The 15,978-nt window shown below is 40.3% G+C and overlaps 1 protein-coding gene across 15 annotated transcripts in view; it reads left to right on the top strand.

Annotated features, from left to right (window-relative positions):
• The first annotated feature begins 75 nt into the window (after window positions 1-75).
• Nsun6 (NOL1/NOP2/Sun domain family member 6) overlaps window positions 76-15,978 on the top strand; it is a 64,701-nt gene continuing 48,798 nt past the window's right edge. For 5 of the 15 annotated variants that reach the window (XM_030252143.1, XM_030252142.1, XM_030252141.1 and 2 more), the window contains exons 1-4: window positions 5,872-6,298; window positions 7,917-8,072; window positions 12,914-12,993; window positions 15,378-15,487. In XM_030252143.1, the coding sequence (XP_030108003.1) occupies window positions 6,224-6,298; window positions 7,917-8,072; window positions 12,914-12,993; window positions 15,378-15,487 (421 nt within the window). In that variant the 5' untranslated portion in view covers window positions 5,872-6,223. Of the gene's footprint in view, window positions 556-5,871; window positions 6,299-7,916; window positions 8,073-12,913; window positions 12,994-15,377; window positions 15,488-15,978 lie in introns of those variants that run through there. The other 10 variants (XM_030252148.1, XM_030252146.1, NM_001355685.1 and 7 more) reach the window with 8 other exon arrangements.

Raw genomic sequence — 15,978 nt, 5'->3', positions numbered from 1 at the left:
GACGTCGGCGCGCTGACGTCAGCGGGCGCCTGGGACGTGGCGGGTCCTCCCTGTACACTTCCGGTGTGCGGATGGTGGGCGGGCTTGGCGTCTGCGGAGGCGGGGTGTGGCCGATCTGGGGATTTCCTCGGCGCGCGCTCCCTCTCCTGCCACTCTGAAGAAACGCGGACTGAGGTCCAGAGCAGCGGTCATCCCCGAGGCCTGGCCACCGCGTCCCTCGCTGCTGACCGCCTGAGGAACCTCAGCTGGCGCGGTCCTCTGACTGAAGCGGAGGAGTGGGTTTCCGTTCCTGTCCCAGTGTTGGGATTCTAGCGTGATTCTTAATTCTGAATGGAATTGATAGGGACGTGCGTGCTGGAATGCCTGTAGCCAGGGTCCAGTTAAGTTTCTAAAATCAAAGTGCCATCAGTTTGGCCAAGCGTTAGGTGTGGTAGTTAATCTCAAAATCCTTACCAGTTGAAACTGGAAACTTCATAGGCCAGACTAGTCCTTGAGGCCACCTGGCGGGCCCCACATAACCAGAGAAGAAGCCTGCCAGCCTGACCTTGTAACAAGGTAAACTGTCCCATGACCTATTCCAAATAAAACAAATGAGTATAGCTTAAGATGCCCTGCTAGTGGCCGGGCGTGGTGGCGCACACCTTTAATCCCAGCACTCGGGAGGCAGAAGCACGCGGATTTCTTGAATTCAAGGCCAGCCTGTTCTACAGAGTGAGTTCCAGGACAGCCAGGGCTACACAGAGAAACCCTGTCTCGAAAAACAAAACAAACAAAAAAAAGATGCCCTGCTAGTGCTACACTTCAAAGGACAGTGAAGACTTGAAAACTCGGGTACAAGATCACAACAACTTCTTGATACTAAACCATAGCTCCAGCCTCTCCTACAGAGGAAAAGTTGTACTGATCCTGTTCAAACATAGCTTTAATGATCATCCGTTGGACTACAAATTTGAATGAGTTTGTGGTTGCGCAAACTTATCATTTCTACTTTTGGCCTCATTATTAAAAAGCCGACTTAAGATTCTCTAACGCCCTTTTCAGGTTAGAATTTAGAAATTTGAAAGTTTTGCTAACCTGAAGGAAAAGAAACTTACTCTGACTGAAACAAATGATAGATGCTCACAAATACAGTTGAATATTGCCTAAACTAATAAATGCTGATGCATGTACTGATGTTAGGAAAAAATGGAACTTGTTTATACTGTACATGTGTATTGACTATATATGTATGTATATATATAATACATTATATATACATATATATGTAATGCTTGTCAGAAATGTAATGAAAATAGAAAAATCTGAGCATAAGCGTCTTAAATGTAGCTCAAAAACTAAATACTTTTTCTTTAAATATCCCTTTAAGGTTTTGTTGAGACTAATTTCAGTGTTGCCTTTGGTATACAAGAGGTAATATTGATGTGTATCATGGTGCCACTTGAAAATGAATATAGTTTGAGTTCATGAGATAAGAATAACTTCGTGAAAATATTATGAAATGACAACTTTCAGTGAAGTAGAATCCCATTAAAATGTCTCCAACAAAATATAAGTACTAAATTAGTATAAAATAAACTGAAGTTTCAAGGAAGTAAAATGTTAACTTACAAGGCCTAAAAAAAGGAAAATTATATAGATTAGGAGGAACCAATGTAAACTGACCAGGTGATACTTGGAAAAACTTGATATATTTGGCATTGAGTTCAACTTATTAATCAGTTAAGTTAGATCAGTTTGTACAGGCCTTGAAAAAAAGAGAGTTCAAGAAACTGTGTGTTCTGCCAGCTCAGGAAAAAAAGCCACTCTTCAAAAACATCAAACATTTTCATGTCAATTACAATTTTAATCCAGTTTGCTGATTTCCAGATGAACCAGGGTTGATTGAGTGCCCATACGGAAGTTCTTTTCTGCCATATGGTCGAAGAAATCAATATAATTTCATTCAGGAATATCCTATTAGACACTTTTAGATGCTGTAGATGATTAATTGTTGAAAACAATTTAATATCATTCTTGAAAGTAGAAAAGAATGTATTGATAAATTTCTGATGAAGTTGTTTTAAAATTCACAGAGGTTACACAATACCTTGAGCTTCATAATTTTTGCTAGACCAAAATATCTTTAAGTTTATGACTCTGCTCATATGTGAGCAGTGTGGCTTTTTTCTCTCCTCTGTACTTCTGGGATCACCATAGCAAGCCTCCCCAGAGTTTTCTCCAGTGAGTCTCCCAACAGGTGCTTGGAAGCTGTCACCTTGTGCTTATCATTTGGAGACATGCTTACTGTCTTCCTGGATCCAGGAAAGGCACAGTGGTTTGTAAAATACCCTTTGTAGGATGGTTTTGAAGCTGACCCATTTTGTGCGATGCTCATGGTCCTCTCCTCTTTATAAACAATGTACCCTGCCTTTTGTTACAATCTTGTACTTAGGGCGAGGCCTATTACACATTTATATAACCTCCCATTAAAAACCCGGAAATCTGCACTCCTCCCTTACATAGACGAGTTAACTCCTGATCTGTTTGAATTTGGGTCACTTAGTTCTTCCTTGCAGAGTGAAGACTCTTGACAACCATTCCTCCAACATGGGTATAAACATATCTTAACACGTAGTGAAGGTTGCCCTTTTCCTACACTCTTTAAGTCAGTTCATGTAATTTGTTTGGTCTGTAGTAACACTATAAAGTATGAAATATTATATCCACTTAATGGATCCGAAAAATGAAATATAAGAACTTTAATAATTTGCCCATGGCTGCAAGAACTGGAATATGAACCACAGCAGTCTAGATCTCTAGTAAAATTCTTAACAATTAAGAAGTTACTCACTCAACAACCTGATAAGCCCCATATTCTAAAGTTAAAAGCATTTTATTTTCAGAATCTTTACTGTTTTGTTTCTTTCTCAAATGTTAAGTACACATTCAGGACCAAAGAGCTGGTATTTAGGCTTGTAGTAGCTGGACTGCTAAGTCTTCAGAGAGGTCTGGCTTGCAGGGAGTTTAGTCCTTAGTGTTTCATAATAGCAGCAGGAGAAATGAGGAAATCCCAGTAAGGTGTGGATTATAATTTATAGAACTAATGATGAATCAGTCCAAACGTTTGTGTGCTTAATTCTGGCAGCATTTTGAACCAGATTCTATTCATTTATTCATTCATTTGGCTTTCCAAACACTGTAAGTTCTAATTTGTAGTTTCTCAGATGAGGCCAATTGTATTAGAAAAGCTGAATATTGTATTGACAGGATTAGATTTGTGGCTAAATGGATATGCAAAGATATTACGTTATCTTTACAGAACTCTTAAGATTATCAGGAGGGGGTGGGTGTTAGAAATGCCTATAATTCTGTCTCTCACAAGGTTGAGACAGTAGGATTGTGAATCAAGAAGCGCCTGGGCTAAATAGGGATGTTTGTCTTCAAAAATAAACAATTAAAGAAATGAATGGGACTAAGTAGAAATTCTAGTTAGTAAAGTGCTTGCCATGAAAGCACGACGACCTGATTTTTAGATGCCCAGCACTTGGATTCATCATCATCATCATCATGGTCGTCATCATCCAGCTGAGCCAGGAGTGTGAGCCAGTAATTCCTGCTCTGGGGAGGCAGAGACATGACGTGCAGATCCCTTGAGCTTGCTGCCGGTCAGTCAATCCAGTTAAGTCAGCCAGCTCCAGATTCAGTGAGAGACCTTATCCCAAAAATGAAAGCTGCGAGTAATTGTGAGTGCACATCAATGTCTGGTTTCCACATATATGTGCACATATGTACATCTGGACCTGCACACACACACACACACACACACTCACACACACAAACACACACACTCATACAAGAGAAAAGCATTGAAAGAAAAAGAAGTTTCCTGTAATGGAGAAGTGTAGAATCCAGAATTAAGTCAGTCCCCCAGATCAATCTGAAATAAAATCCTCAGAGATAAAATGAGGTCATAACCAAACTTAAAATGATGATATCACATCATATTTATTTCTCCCACCGGTCCCTGCTTGGGGGCCCATACTACCCCTTTAAAGATCTAAAGTCTCTGTGACATTTGCATGTTTATATAGGAGTCTTCCATTGCTTAGACAGAACATCTCCACTCTACTAACTGCAGATTTACCACATGTTTTCTGGTCACTGTTCAAGTGTTCTGAAGTAGTGAACTACTTTATATCAAATGCATATTTAACAACAGTTTCCTTTTCTATTTCACAAAGGTTTGATTAGTCATTCAGGGAGTGCCCTTTATATGTCAAACAATGAGTATTCTATGTGGAAATGAAATTTCTCCCACATGGACTTTCAAGTTCAAGTTTTCTTTATTTTTTTAAAGACTTCAACTATATCTAGTGTCAAGGTTACTACAAAGTTGTCTGTTGAAATTCCTTTGTGTGGGTGGTCTAGCCCTCTGAATCCTGGGCAAAGCATTCCATGTTGCACCAAGATGTCATTTACCTGTTCTCCCTGCCTGAATGCAGCAGAACAGGCTACCCTTCCCAGGTCAGACTGTGCTTGGTGACAGCAAGGATAGAGTGCACATAGACACATAACCTTTCCCAGAGTTTGATTCACCTGTGCCCCCTTGGCTGCTTTTATATTGGGTAGCTCTATGAAACTAGTTTTATGTTAACTGCTGTAGATTCATATCACAGCCATATAAAATAGTGTGGTGGTTCCTGGAGGGGAGGCTGCCTGTCCTGCTGTAAGCAAGCCTAGCAAACTAATGTATTTCTTCAATTTGGACTTGTCAAGTTTTTCTTCAGCCACATCACTCTTATTTGGGGGTGAATAGATGTTTATGTCCTGTCAGGCATGTCATGCAACACTTAACACCTGTGTCCCAGACACATTCTGTTAGTTTCAGGTGATGAAGTCAGGAAGGAATCCCATGCATTGACCACAGATACATGATCTTGTGGAAAAACTGGGTACTTGTTTTAGAAACTGGCTTACTGGTCTATAGCCTATTTTCTTTTTCTGAGATTGTGGAAAGTTATTACAACTCTTGGAACTTTCTTTTACTCCTTGAAAACTGCTTATAACCACTGTGCTGAGCTGTGGCAGTGTCTTTGTCATGGAATTTTCACCTAGTAAAGACTTGGTGTGTCAGTTATATATATTTTAAAGCCAGTGTGAAAACTTAAAAGATTAAACACACACCAAGCAAAAACCCTCCTCTATAGTTACCTATGAAATATGGCTCAGAACAACAAAAAGCACAAAACAAACAAACCAAAACAAGCAAACCCTAACCCAGTGGCATTGGAGACAAAAGTATTCATCATGTTCAAGCATAAAACATCCCACTGACTTTGGTTAGTTATTTTTAAACTCTTGTCACCTCATTACCATCAGGGAATTCACATCAAGACTCTTGTTCTCTAAAGCACGTTAACTAGAAGCTTCATGGCTAGTTGTAAACACTATTAGGGGATTTTAAGTTGTACCTGAGTACCCACGGGTATTAGCACATTCAAAAAATATGGGTACTAGGGTAGGAGATATGGCTCAATAGTTAAGAGCACTTGTACCTGCATAGTGCCCAGGTTCCATTGTTAGCTCCCATATGTTGGCTTACAACCTTCAGATCCTGGGTTTGATCAAAGAGGCAAGCACATGCACTCAGGCAAAACATTCATACTCTTGACATAAATAAGTCTTTAAAAAAGAAAAAAAAGTGTCCGAGGGAAGCCTCCACCGCTACTTGTACTGGGACAATAAATGGAAATCTCCCTTATTTCAGGTTAGTGAGGTATCCAGTTCAACCCAGCATTCAAGAGTCCCAGGATGTACCCGGCACAGTCCTTCCTAGAAAAAGCTCCACCCTCAGGGGAGGTGATTGGCAGATGCAGGTTGGGCACGAACAGAAGGCTGGGCATCGAGTGCCGGAAGTGACGAACCCAGGAAGCGACTTTCTGTTCCGAAGCTGGGGGCGCGGTTTTGGAAAATAGCATGTCAGAGTGGATCTAGGCGCTGTCTGTTTTCCGATCTGCGTTTAGGTACACTTTTTGTCACCAAGCCCTATTTGGCGCAGTGTCGCAGTTCGGAGCTGTCTCACAGCATCCCAGAGAACGACAAACCTTGGGCCCTGCTCATTCCAGAACTCAGCACTGAAAGGCATTCTTGTGCTCGTCCATTGGCTGGCAACGCTGAAATTCGGAAATAAAGACTGCTTCCCAACATTTTCTTGGACAACTTAAAACAGAAAAAAATCAAAAGAATGTATGTATTTCCAAAGATATCTTTGAGACCTGAAGTTGAAAACTATCTCAAAGAGAGCTTTTTGAACGAGGAGGTAGGTCACGTACATAGATGTTTGCCAAAATTCTGATACAACTTCAGCAGAAAGAAGGGGAATATGTGGTTAGTTTTTGCCACTACTTTATTGGAATCTTTAAAAACAATGTGGTTTTTTTGTCACCATTGATGCTTACTGAGATGGAGATAAATATATGCTCACGTTTAGATGTAAGACAAAAGAAAGTGTTACGTGTCTGTCAGCCCTTAGTACTGAAGGGGTAGCAGAATCAACCAGAGAAGTTCCCTGGCCACACAACTCAAGACTTCCACAGTAGATGCACTTGTTCTGTTAAAGTACAGGCTCTTGTACTTACTCAGGTGATCAGGGCACTTTGAGTGCCTCATTAAATGCCACCAGGTGTTTGATTGGAAATGGTTACAATTTAGTCTAATAAATCATGGTAGAGTGATTTGGTTTCATTGTTAAGAACACCAGAGTCTAAGCAGTCCTCTTACTCATCCAAACTGACATAATTGTCAAGCAACTAAAGTTCAGATATAATGATTAAAAAGTCAGTTTTAGAAGCTATCTATCAATCCATCCATCCATCTATCTGTCCTTCTTTCATCTATCTATTGAAACAGGGTTAGAGAGTCAGGTGGATTTCTGAGTTTGAGGCCAGCCTGGTCTACAAAGTGAGTTCCAGGACAGTCAGGGATACACAGAGAAACCCTGTCTCAAAAAAAAAGAAAAAAAAGAAAAGAAAAGAAACAGGGGGGTTTCTCCACATAGTAGTGGCTATACTGGAACTCATAAGGTAGACCGGATTGGTCTTGAGTTTACTGTGATCCACCTGCCTCTGCCTCTGCCTCCTGAGTGCTAGAATTACAAGCTTGTAATCCACTGAACCTTACTGGAAAATGTTCATTTTGCATGAGTTACCTTGAATTAATTCTTACTAATAAAGCTTAAAGCTTAATTTATTCTATGAAAATTGAATGGGTTATAAGTACTTTCGAAGGTTGTCTTGGGGCATCAACCTTAAGTGAAAATCACTACATTGGTTTGGCAGGCATGTCTTAAAAAGAGTGTTAGTTACTTGTTACTGGCCACACTTAGCACAGAAATTCCCAGTGAATATTGATTGCCTTCTAGTAAAATATCCCTGCATGCTCTAACCACCTTACCTTAACCCCTTGGCAACGTGGATATTTTTCTAAATTTTTGGTTCTTTAGCAAAATTCAATCCACTAAAATGCTCTTTAGTGTTATTGGAGCTGAGATTTTAAAACTTATTTCCACATCTTATTTCCAAATATTGTTCATAGGATAAACTATATGGAAAGAGAAAGTATTTTATGCTTATTTCAAGGGGTCTTGGGAAGTATATATTAAGAGAGGAAGGGGGACAGTCAGTGGTCAATTTCAACGGTTTTAGAATGATGAACATTATTTTATGAAGGATTGATGCAATCTTTCAGGTCATCTCCTTTCCAAACCCACAAGGTATGACAGCTTAAATGAAGAAAGGCCATCCCATTTGTAAAACAGTTTGGAAAGGAAAGAAGTAATATCAACCAAACTAAGCCTTAAGTTTAACTTAACATTCCTTAAGTATGTTAATACTGATGACTACACACTGAAGCCGAGACCTGACTTCTTCTTACTGCAGGCTGTGTCTGCTTCAAGCAGACAAGAAGCAGAAAGGAAATTTGAGACTCTGCTGCTTCGCCTGTCACACCCTCCGTCGATGACAACTGTCAGAGTGAATACGCATTTAGGCTCAGTTCAGCATGTCAGAGGTCTGCTGCTTGAAGAGCTCCAGAAGGTTGGTGCAAGTGTGGTGTGCTGGGCAGCCACACTTCTTTTCTTTAAAGATGTATTTATTTATTTCATGTATGTGAGTACACTGTCGCTGTCCTCAGACACACCACAAGAGGGCATCATATCCCATTACAGATGGTTGTGAGCCACCGTGTGGTCCCTGGGAATTGAACTCAGGACCTCTGGAAAAGCAGTCTGTGCTCTTAACCACTGAGCCATCTCTCCAGCCCTGGCAGTCATACTTCTATTCTCTGCTGCACCACGTGCCACAAAATCCCATGGATAATAGGATAGTCTGTTGTTTTAAACTTGCTTATATACAGAGTTTATTGTTCTCATATAATTTTAAACAAGCATAGCGAAAGAGTTAAAGAAATATATTTGAGAATTAGGTGTTCAATTAAATCATAATCATCTATATGATATGTTGACAACATTTCAGTGGAACATGTCAATTAAGTATATGATGTTACTGCAATTCATAATATACTTATACTCAAAATAGCACTGTATTGAACAGAGATTTAAACATGTGTGAATATTCCAGTTGCATAAATAAGAAATTTAAGTTATGAAAGTTGTTTTAAGGTTAAGAGATGGGGTTAGATTGAGTCTAGGATTTCTGCTTCTAAACGTATTAGAATATTAGTATTTAGGCTAAGTTTCTAAGCCCTCTTGGCTTCATTATAAAAATATATACAGAACTTCATTCAATCCTTAAACCTACTTGCATAATGAGCAAGATATATTGATTACGACTGATTGTACATTTAAGATGCGTTCAGATATGAGGATACCTGCTAAGTCATTGTAGAATTACATGTGTTCTTAAAATGTTTATTGAGTGAGCCAGTGAGTTTATCAGGCATACTTATAGAGCCAGGGTGAGAGGTGCTTATTGGAAAGTGGCTGGCTCTGAACAGGCACTGCAAAACAAAATCCCAGCCCATCATGGGTGATGAGCTCATAGAAGCTGCATCATGGAGGCACACTTTCCGTTCACCACCCCAGGAGTTTATTAATTGTGGTTAACTCAATTAAACATATATGTCTTTTATAAAATCCGAGAATAGGACAATATGAAGAATATGATTTTAAGATTTTTAACCAATATGTTTTGTCAGTATTGCTCATGTACTAGGTGGAAACAGGATTGTAAAGTGACATTTATGTTGTGTAAGCAGAAAAGTAATATCTGGTTATGTAATTTTTGAGACAAAGCCTCTCTCTGGCGGGGAGCTCACCAGCTTCCCGGGTTGGGGTTTGCTCCCACTCTTGGCTTTGTTTTTCAACCCAGCATAGGTTTGGGGTTAAGCTGAGGTCCTGATGCTTTCCTGACGGCAGAGCCCCAGGCCCCTTCCTTTCTCTTTAATCTCGTCATCTTCATGGAGTATCTGCCGTGCCCTGCTCTCTTTGAGGATAGTTCTGTAATTAGGTTGTGCCCGGTGAAGATAGTATCAGAAGAACCAGGTAAGACTGAGGATTCACCTCAATTTTAAGACCTTGCCTACCATGTACAAGGCTCTGGTTTTAAGTCTCAGCACTATAAATACAGCTTCCCAAAGCGCAGGTATAACATGTGATGTGTGATACTAAGAGTTAGTATAATAATTAAACAAAACATAAAGATGTTTCCGTGTTGATAGTGATTCTGTTGTTGAGAGTAATAAGAGATATAAAATATAATCAGCTCCTTTAAGCAACCAAAAATTATATATGCACAGCCACACTAGGAAAGCAACTGTTTCCAGAGTATTGAAAGGTATGGGACAAATCGAGATTGCTTTTATTTCTAACAACTATTCTACTCTGGTATCTTAGTCTGATAGAAACAGCATTTAAGGAGCTAAGGTTTAGAATAGGAGAGAGTCACTCTAGACTTTCGGTCCTTTTCCTTACAGTTGAATCGAGACGATGGGCTATTGAGATAGCTCAGTGGGTCAGGGCACTTGTTCTATAAGCCTGGTAACCTGCGTGGGATCCAGAACCCACAGAAAGGTGGCTGCTGGGAAAGCCAACTCAGTAGAATTGTGCTTTGACCTCCACATACACACGGAGCCACACACACACCTCCACGTACACACACAAACTAATAGAATAAATCAACATAAATAAATCTGAGCAGCAAAGCCCATGTGGTTGTGTCTGGATGGGAAACTAATAGACCAGAGCCTAGCTCTAGAGGGAGAGGGCATCAGGAAGGCGGGACTGGACACTTCCTTCTCCTTCTACCCCAAACTCAGAGGGAAACGGTTGGTGTTCTATGCTCCCATTTCTCTGGTCCACTTCCTGGGATTTAAGAATTTTAACGTCCCTTAGCTAGTGAGAAGGAAGAAGCAAGAACCTTTCTACATTAGAGTTGGTAAGATAAGGTAGTGAGACCTCTGGAGATATCTAGCCTTCTCCTAAAGAGTTATATAGAAGTGTACAGTGTACTCCAGTGATTGCCCTCCAAGCACCCTATCTGAAAAGGTCAAACTTGTGTCCACAGACTTCTGGCCATGTGTTTACATAGCAGCATTATGTTTAGTAGTGAACAGGGGATATGATCCCACTAGTGACAGAGCAGTATCACAGTGTAAGCAATGTGAGTAGCTGGTCAGCAATGTAAGTGGTTAGTAACATAAACAAGGATAGGGATTAACCTTAAGGCTTGAGGTAAGACAAGAGCTATCACATCATCTATTACAGAAAATGATTAGGAAATGTAAATTAATACAGAAAGATGAATAGCTGCCTAGGACGGTAATGTGGGATGCTGGCGAATGCTCATGGAGGAGTTTTCTGGGAGGATGGTAGTAACCTGAAGCTGGATTGGGGTGATGATTGTACAGTTCTTTATCTAACCTGTGTGTGGAATGCAGTTTATGATGTAAATTGTACCTTTGAAAGGAGGTTTTAAAAAAGGCAAGGGTGCATGGGTGGAGTGGTATGGTGGGTAAGGGTGCTTGCTGCCAAGCCTGGTGACCTATGTTTACTTTGTTATTGCTTTAAAAATAAAGGGTAGAGGAATGACATCAGGCAATGTACTTGGCCTGGCAAAAACAGTTCATTTGTATTGCTATGTGGGGCAGTCACTTGCATGGTTGTCTTTTCATATCAGGTTTACTTTTTCTGATGGAAAAGGAAGAGAAAAATGTTGACATGACAGATTTGTCTCTATGTAAAATAATTTTTGTACTGTAAAGCAGAAATGTGTGATAAGATTCATCTCCTACTTGGGAACATCTCGTTACAATAGTTTCACTATATGCTTATCAAATGATGAAGCAGAGAAGGATAGGGAAGGGTTTGACTCCAGGGAGAAAGGGTTTGCCATTCAGCTTGCCCGTCAGTCATCTGCTGAGTGTGGTCATAGTCTGAGGTATCCTCTGGAAGGAGTAGGAGAGATCTGCTGAGTGTGGTCATAGTCTGAAATGTCCTTTGGGAGGAATAGGAGAGCTGTTGGCTTGGTGAACTAAAATAAGGAGTTTTTTTCTCACTTTTACACACTTCTAATTGGTGTGGATTCTTCCAAGTGACACAATGAGTTTTATTATTACTCGTTCAGGTACTGTGGGAGAATTAGTAAGTGGGTAAAGCAGAGCCTTCAGGCATCAACTTCTCAGATATTTGCATATTTTCTCCCAGAAACTATACTTGGTGCCTGTTCTCTTACCTACCATCTACGCTTTATCATGATGATTGGAGGGTGCCTAGTCTAATTCAGCCTGCATTAGAATAGGCCTGTTCATATTCAGCAACACATTTTCAAGGAAAAATAACCCTGGTGTATGTTGATTGGTAATTTTACATTATATGAACACTGGTACGAAAGTTGATCTCAAACTTGTAGTGTATCTGTAGGATTAGAGATGCCCACAGTGAGTCAGGTGAGGTGTGCCAGTAGCTCTTTGGCCCTGCATGTATTTCTAGTCTAACCAGCTAAGTATAATAGATTTTGAAAATTCTGACCTTCTAATAAAAGTATTTTTGATATCAGTAAAATCAACATGGTGTGCAATGTTGGTGGTATGTGTCATATTTAGTAATTTCACAATACAGACTAATATCTTTAACATCCTATTCTGAAACTTTCTAAATGACTCTCTGTGCGTATGAGTTAGGATTGATCCGGCATCTCTTACTAGATAGCTCAGTTCCCTTTACTCAGGGTCATCTTTCCTTGTCTTGAGTGCTAAGATTACAGATGCACACCACTGTACCCAGCTTAGAAAATGGTGCCTGCATGTAACTATCAGAGTAAGTCACTTAAACATGGTTTGTGTTTTTACAATTGAACAGTACACAGAATTAAATCCTGTAAAGAAGTCCGAGCTGGGTGTGGTAACCTGTGCCTGTAACTTCAGCCCCTGCAGAATGTGAGACAGGAGAATTGAAAGCTTGAGGCAAGTGTGGGCAACATAGGGAGATTCTAACTCAAAATTCAGCACTTGCTAGTATGTCCAGCCCCTAGCACTTCTTCCCACTAACATCAGGATGATACTGACTCAGAGAAGAAATAGTTAAAAATGTGTTTAATGTTACAGCATTCCATGAAGTATGTTGGAATAGCCCTAAATCAAGTTGCCCACAGTAGGAGGTGGTGACACAGTGAGCCCTGTGAGGTTTACCTGTTGCACTGGGTGCTGTCTCATTGTGGGCACGGTGACACAGAGAAGCCTGTGAGGTGTACCACCTGCACTGGGTGCTCTGACACTGTGTGCACGGTGACACAGAGAAGCCTGTGAGGTGTACCACCTGCACTGGGTGCTCTGACACTGTGTGCATGGTGACACAGAGAAGCCTGTGAGGTGTACCACCTGCACTGGGTGCTCTGACACTGTGTGTGTTTGTTCTTAACAGCAGTTTGGTGAATCCAGCATTCCTGTTGTTCAGCATCCAGCCCTCCCGGATGTCTTGCTCATCCCCATGACTGGACCAAGGTTTGTGGCTGTTTCCTTTTCTCTTTTTTTCTCCTAAATTAAAACTCGTCCCAAGATGTTTGCTTGTTGACTGTATTGTCTGCATTTTTAGAGACTCTCTAAACCCAAAAGTCACAGATTTGTAATCACATACTTCATGCTCCATCACATCTTGTGTGACAGGACCAGGACTCTATCTGATGACCTTGATAGTAGTGCATCTTCCATCTGTGTAGTGTAGTGATGGACTTCATTCTTACTTTTTAGACGCTTCGTTTTGTTTACTTATGTTTCTTTTATAAAAAGATTTACTTTTATTTTATGTGCACAGTAATTGTCAGCTTATATGAATATATACTATGTATATATGTCAGCTTATATGAATATATACTGTGTACATGTACCTGCAAAGGCTAGAAGAGGCCATCAGATCACCTGGAGTTATAGATGGTCGTGAGCTGGGAACTGAACCTGGGTCCTCTACAAGAGCAGCAAGTGCTCTTAACTGCTGAGCCATCTTCCCAGCTCCTGTTTATCTATAGTTCTTATGAGATTCCAGGATTAAAACGATTTTCGAGTTACATTAAATAAGTATTGTGTTTTATAATTGGGTTCATAAAATTTTATACTGAACAATTATGTCTATTTACTGGTTGACATAATATATATGTGAGATGTGATTCTCCTCATTTACATATTTGGAAGATGGAAGATGTATTTTTGAAAGTTGAAAAAGGCTTCCATATTATAAGAATGCCTTTCCCAAGTAGCACATGAAGGACCTTATTTATGCTATAAAGTATTTAAACGTGTTATGGTAAATATGAAAATGCTCATGTTGCTAAAGCTTTGAAATACTTTGATAGTAATAAAACAATGGAAATACTAACTGCACACACACACACACACACACACACACACATGGGCGCACGCGCGTGTGTGTGTATATATATATGAATGATGTATACTAGCTTGGAAAACATTCTTGTATTCTACTCTACCAGACAACCCAGGTTGATTCTGCTCAGTTCTGAATCAGTGACTGCCGTAGGTGATGGTCACAGGCCATTTGGTTTACATTTTTTATATGGATGCAAAATTGCTGTTGATTAGGTTCAGCTTTTGGCTGTCTCTCATTCTGAACTAATAATCTTACTTTCATTTAGTTTCTCTCTCTGTCTCTCTGTCTCTGTCTGTCTGTCTGTCTGTCTCTCTCTCTCTGTGTCTCTGTCTCTGCTTTTCTCCTCACGTACAGTATGAGGTATGCATGATAGACAAGCTGTCCAGCACAGCCTGGCTTCCAAGGCTCAGTCCTCTGGCCTCAGCCTCTCTGCACTGGGGTTGTAGGCATGCCTCAGCACACTCAGGTTCATTTTGTTGCTGAGGATCCTGTCCGAGGATGATGAGCAGAATTTCAGTAGGCTTTTTTTCTTTTTACTTTATGAAAAACAAGACAGTTCTATCATTGTTGTCAAAGTGATGCAGTGACTATTTGAGAGTTGTGTAAACAGATCTGCAGAGTTAACTCTCATGATGATCTACTGTTCAGAGATTTCTGCTAGCCCTGGACTTGAACTCTGTTTTAAGAGAGGCCCATTGCCAATAGTTTCTAACATACGTTGTCTGTCTTCCCACTCTGTTTGTCTCCTCTCTCTTAATGCTGTTAGGAAGACAGTACTGCCTGTTAAATGACCACGCAGCTTTTCATGCCGCACTCCTTCCTTCCACCAGAGGGCCCTCTTTTTCAGTTTTTTATTCTCTCTCTCTCTCTCTCTCTCTCTCTCTCTCTGTGTGTGTGTGTGTGTGTGTGTGTGTGTGTGTGTACACTCGAGTGGGTGTCAGAGGACAACTTTCTCCTTTCTCATGGACCCATGTGGATCGAATTCAGGCAGCAGCTGCCTTTACCAGATGAGACATCTTTCCTGTATTTATTTTTTTCTTTCTTCAGTGTCTATTCTTTTTACCTTTTCTTTCTTGCTGTGTAAACTGCCATTCTATTTATATCTGTTTCAAAGCTTTTTCTCTGTGGTTTATTTAGGAAAATCAAGACTTAACAGGCTATGCATATAAAGTCTCTTTAAATAATATTTTTAATTTAAAGTTTTATATATTTATACTGTGTGTATTGCCCATATCCATCCACTAATATGTCTAATGAATCTTTTAGAAAGCTTATGGTGCTGGGCAGTGGCACATGCCTTTAATCACAGCACTTGGGAGGCAGAGGCAGGCGGATTTCTGAGTTTGAGGCCAGCCTGGTCTAATGAGTGAATTCCAGGACAGCCAGGGCTATACAGAGAAACCCTGTTTCAAAAAACAAAACAAAAAAAGCAAGCAAGCAAGCTTATGGTACTGGAAAGATATTTATTCTGTAATTTTTTCTTTTTTTTTTTTAACATTCCTAGGAAGAATATAGAAAGACAACAGGGTGAAGTGATTGTTGGCGCACAGTGTGGCAATGCAGTGTTAAGAGGGGCCCATGTCTATGTTCCAGGAATTGTGTCAGCTTCAAAATGTAGGTATAAGATTGAGGACACCCTACAGTTCATGAACGTGATGGGTTGGAAATTTACATACGTTAAATCTGCCTTTGTTAGATACTTCCTGAGAATTTTCCATGGAGGATTTTGTCCTATAAAAATAAATGTTATAATAACAGTTTTAACTATTTGCTTGACACAGTGCAGAGTCACTTGGGAAGGGACTCAGTGGGGAATTGTCTAGGTCCCATGGCTTTGAGCTTATCTGTGGCAAATTGTCATGATAATGACCATTGGAATAGGAAGGCTTGCCTGGTATTGGCAGCATCCCTTAGGACGTGGGATCCTGGAAATGTAGGGGTGGAGAAGGCAAGCATTACTTACTGCTCTCTGCTCTTGAGTGAAGGTAAAGTGACCAGCAGCTTCAAGTTAGGATCCACATAGACCTTTCTGTCACTGTTTGCTTTTCCACAGAAGAACTTAGATGATAGGACTTCTCTAGGGAACAGAGAAATACAGAGCATAG

Source organism: Mus musculus, chromosome 2, assembly GCF_000001635.26.
Source record: "Mus musculus strain C57BL/6J chromosome 2, GRCm38.p6 C57BL/6J".
NCBI lineage: Eukaryota > Metazoa > Chordata > Mammalia > Rodentia > Muridae > Mus > Mus musculus.
Note: the sequence above shows the minus strand (reverse complement) of the source record. Positions and strands in the feature narration are given on the sequence as shown.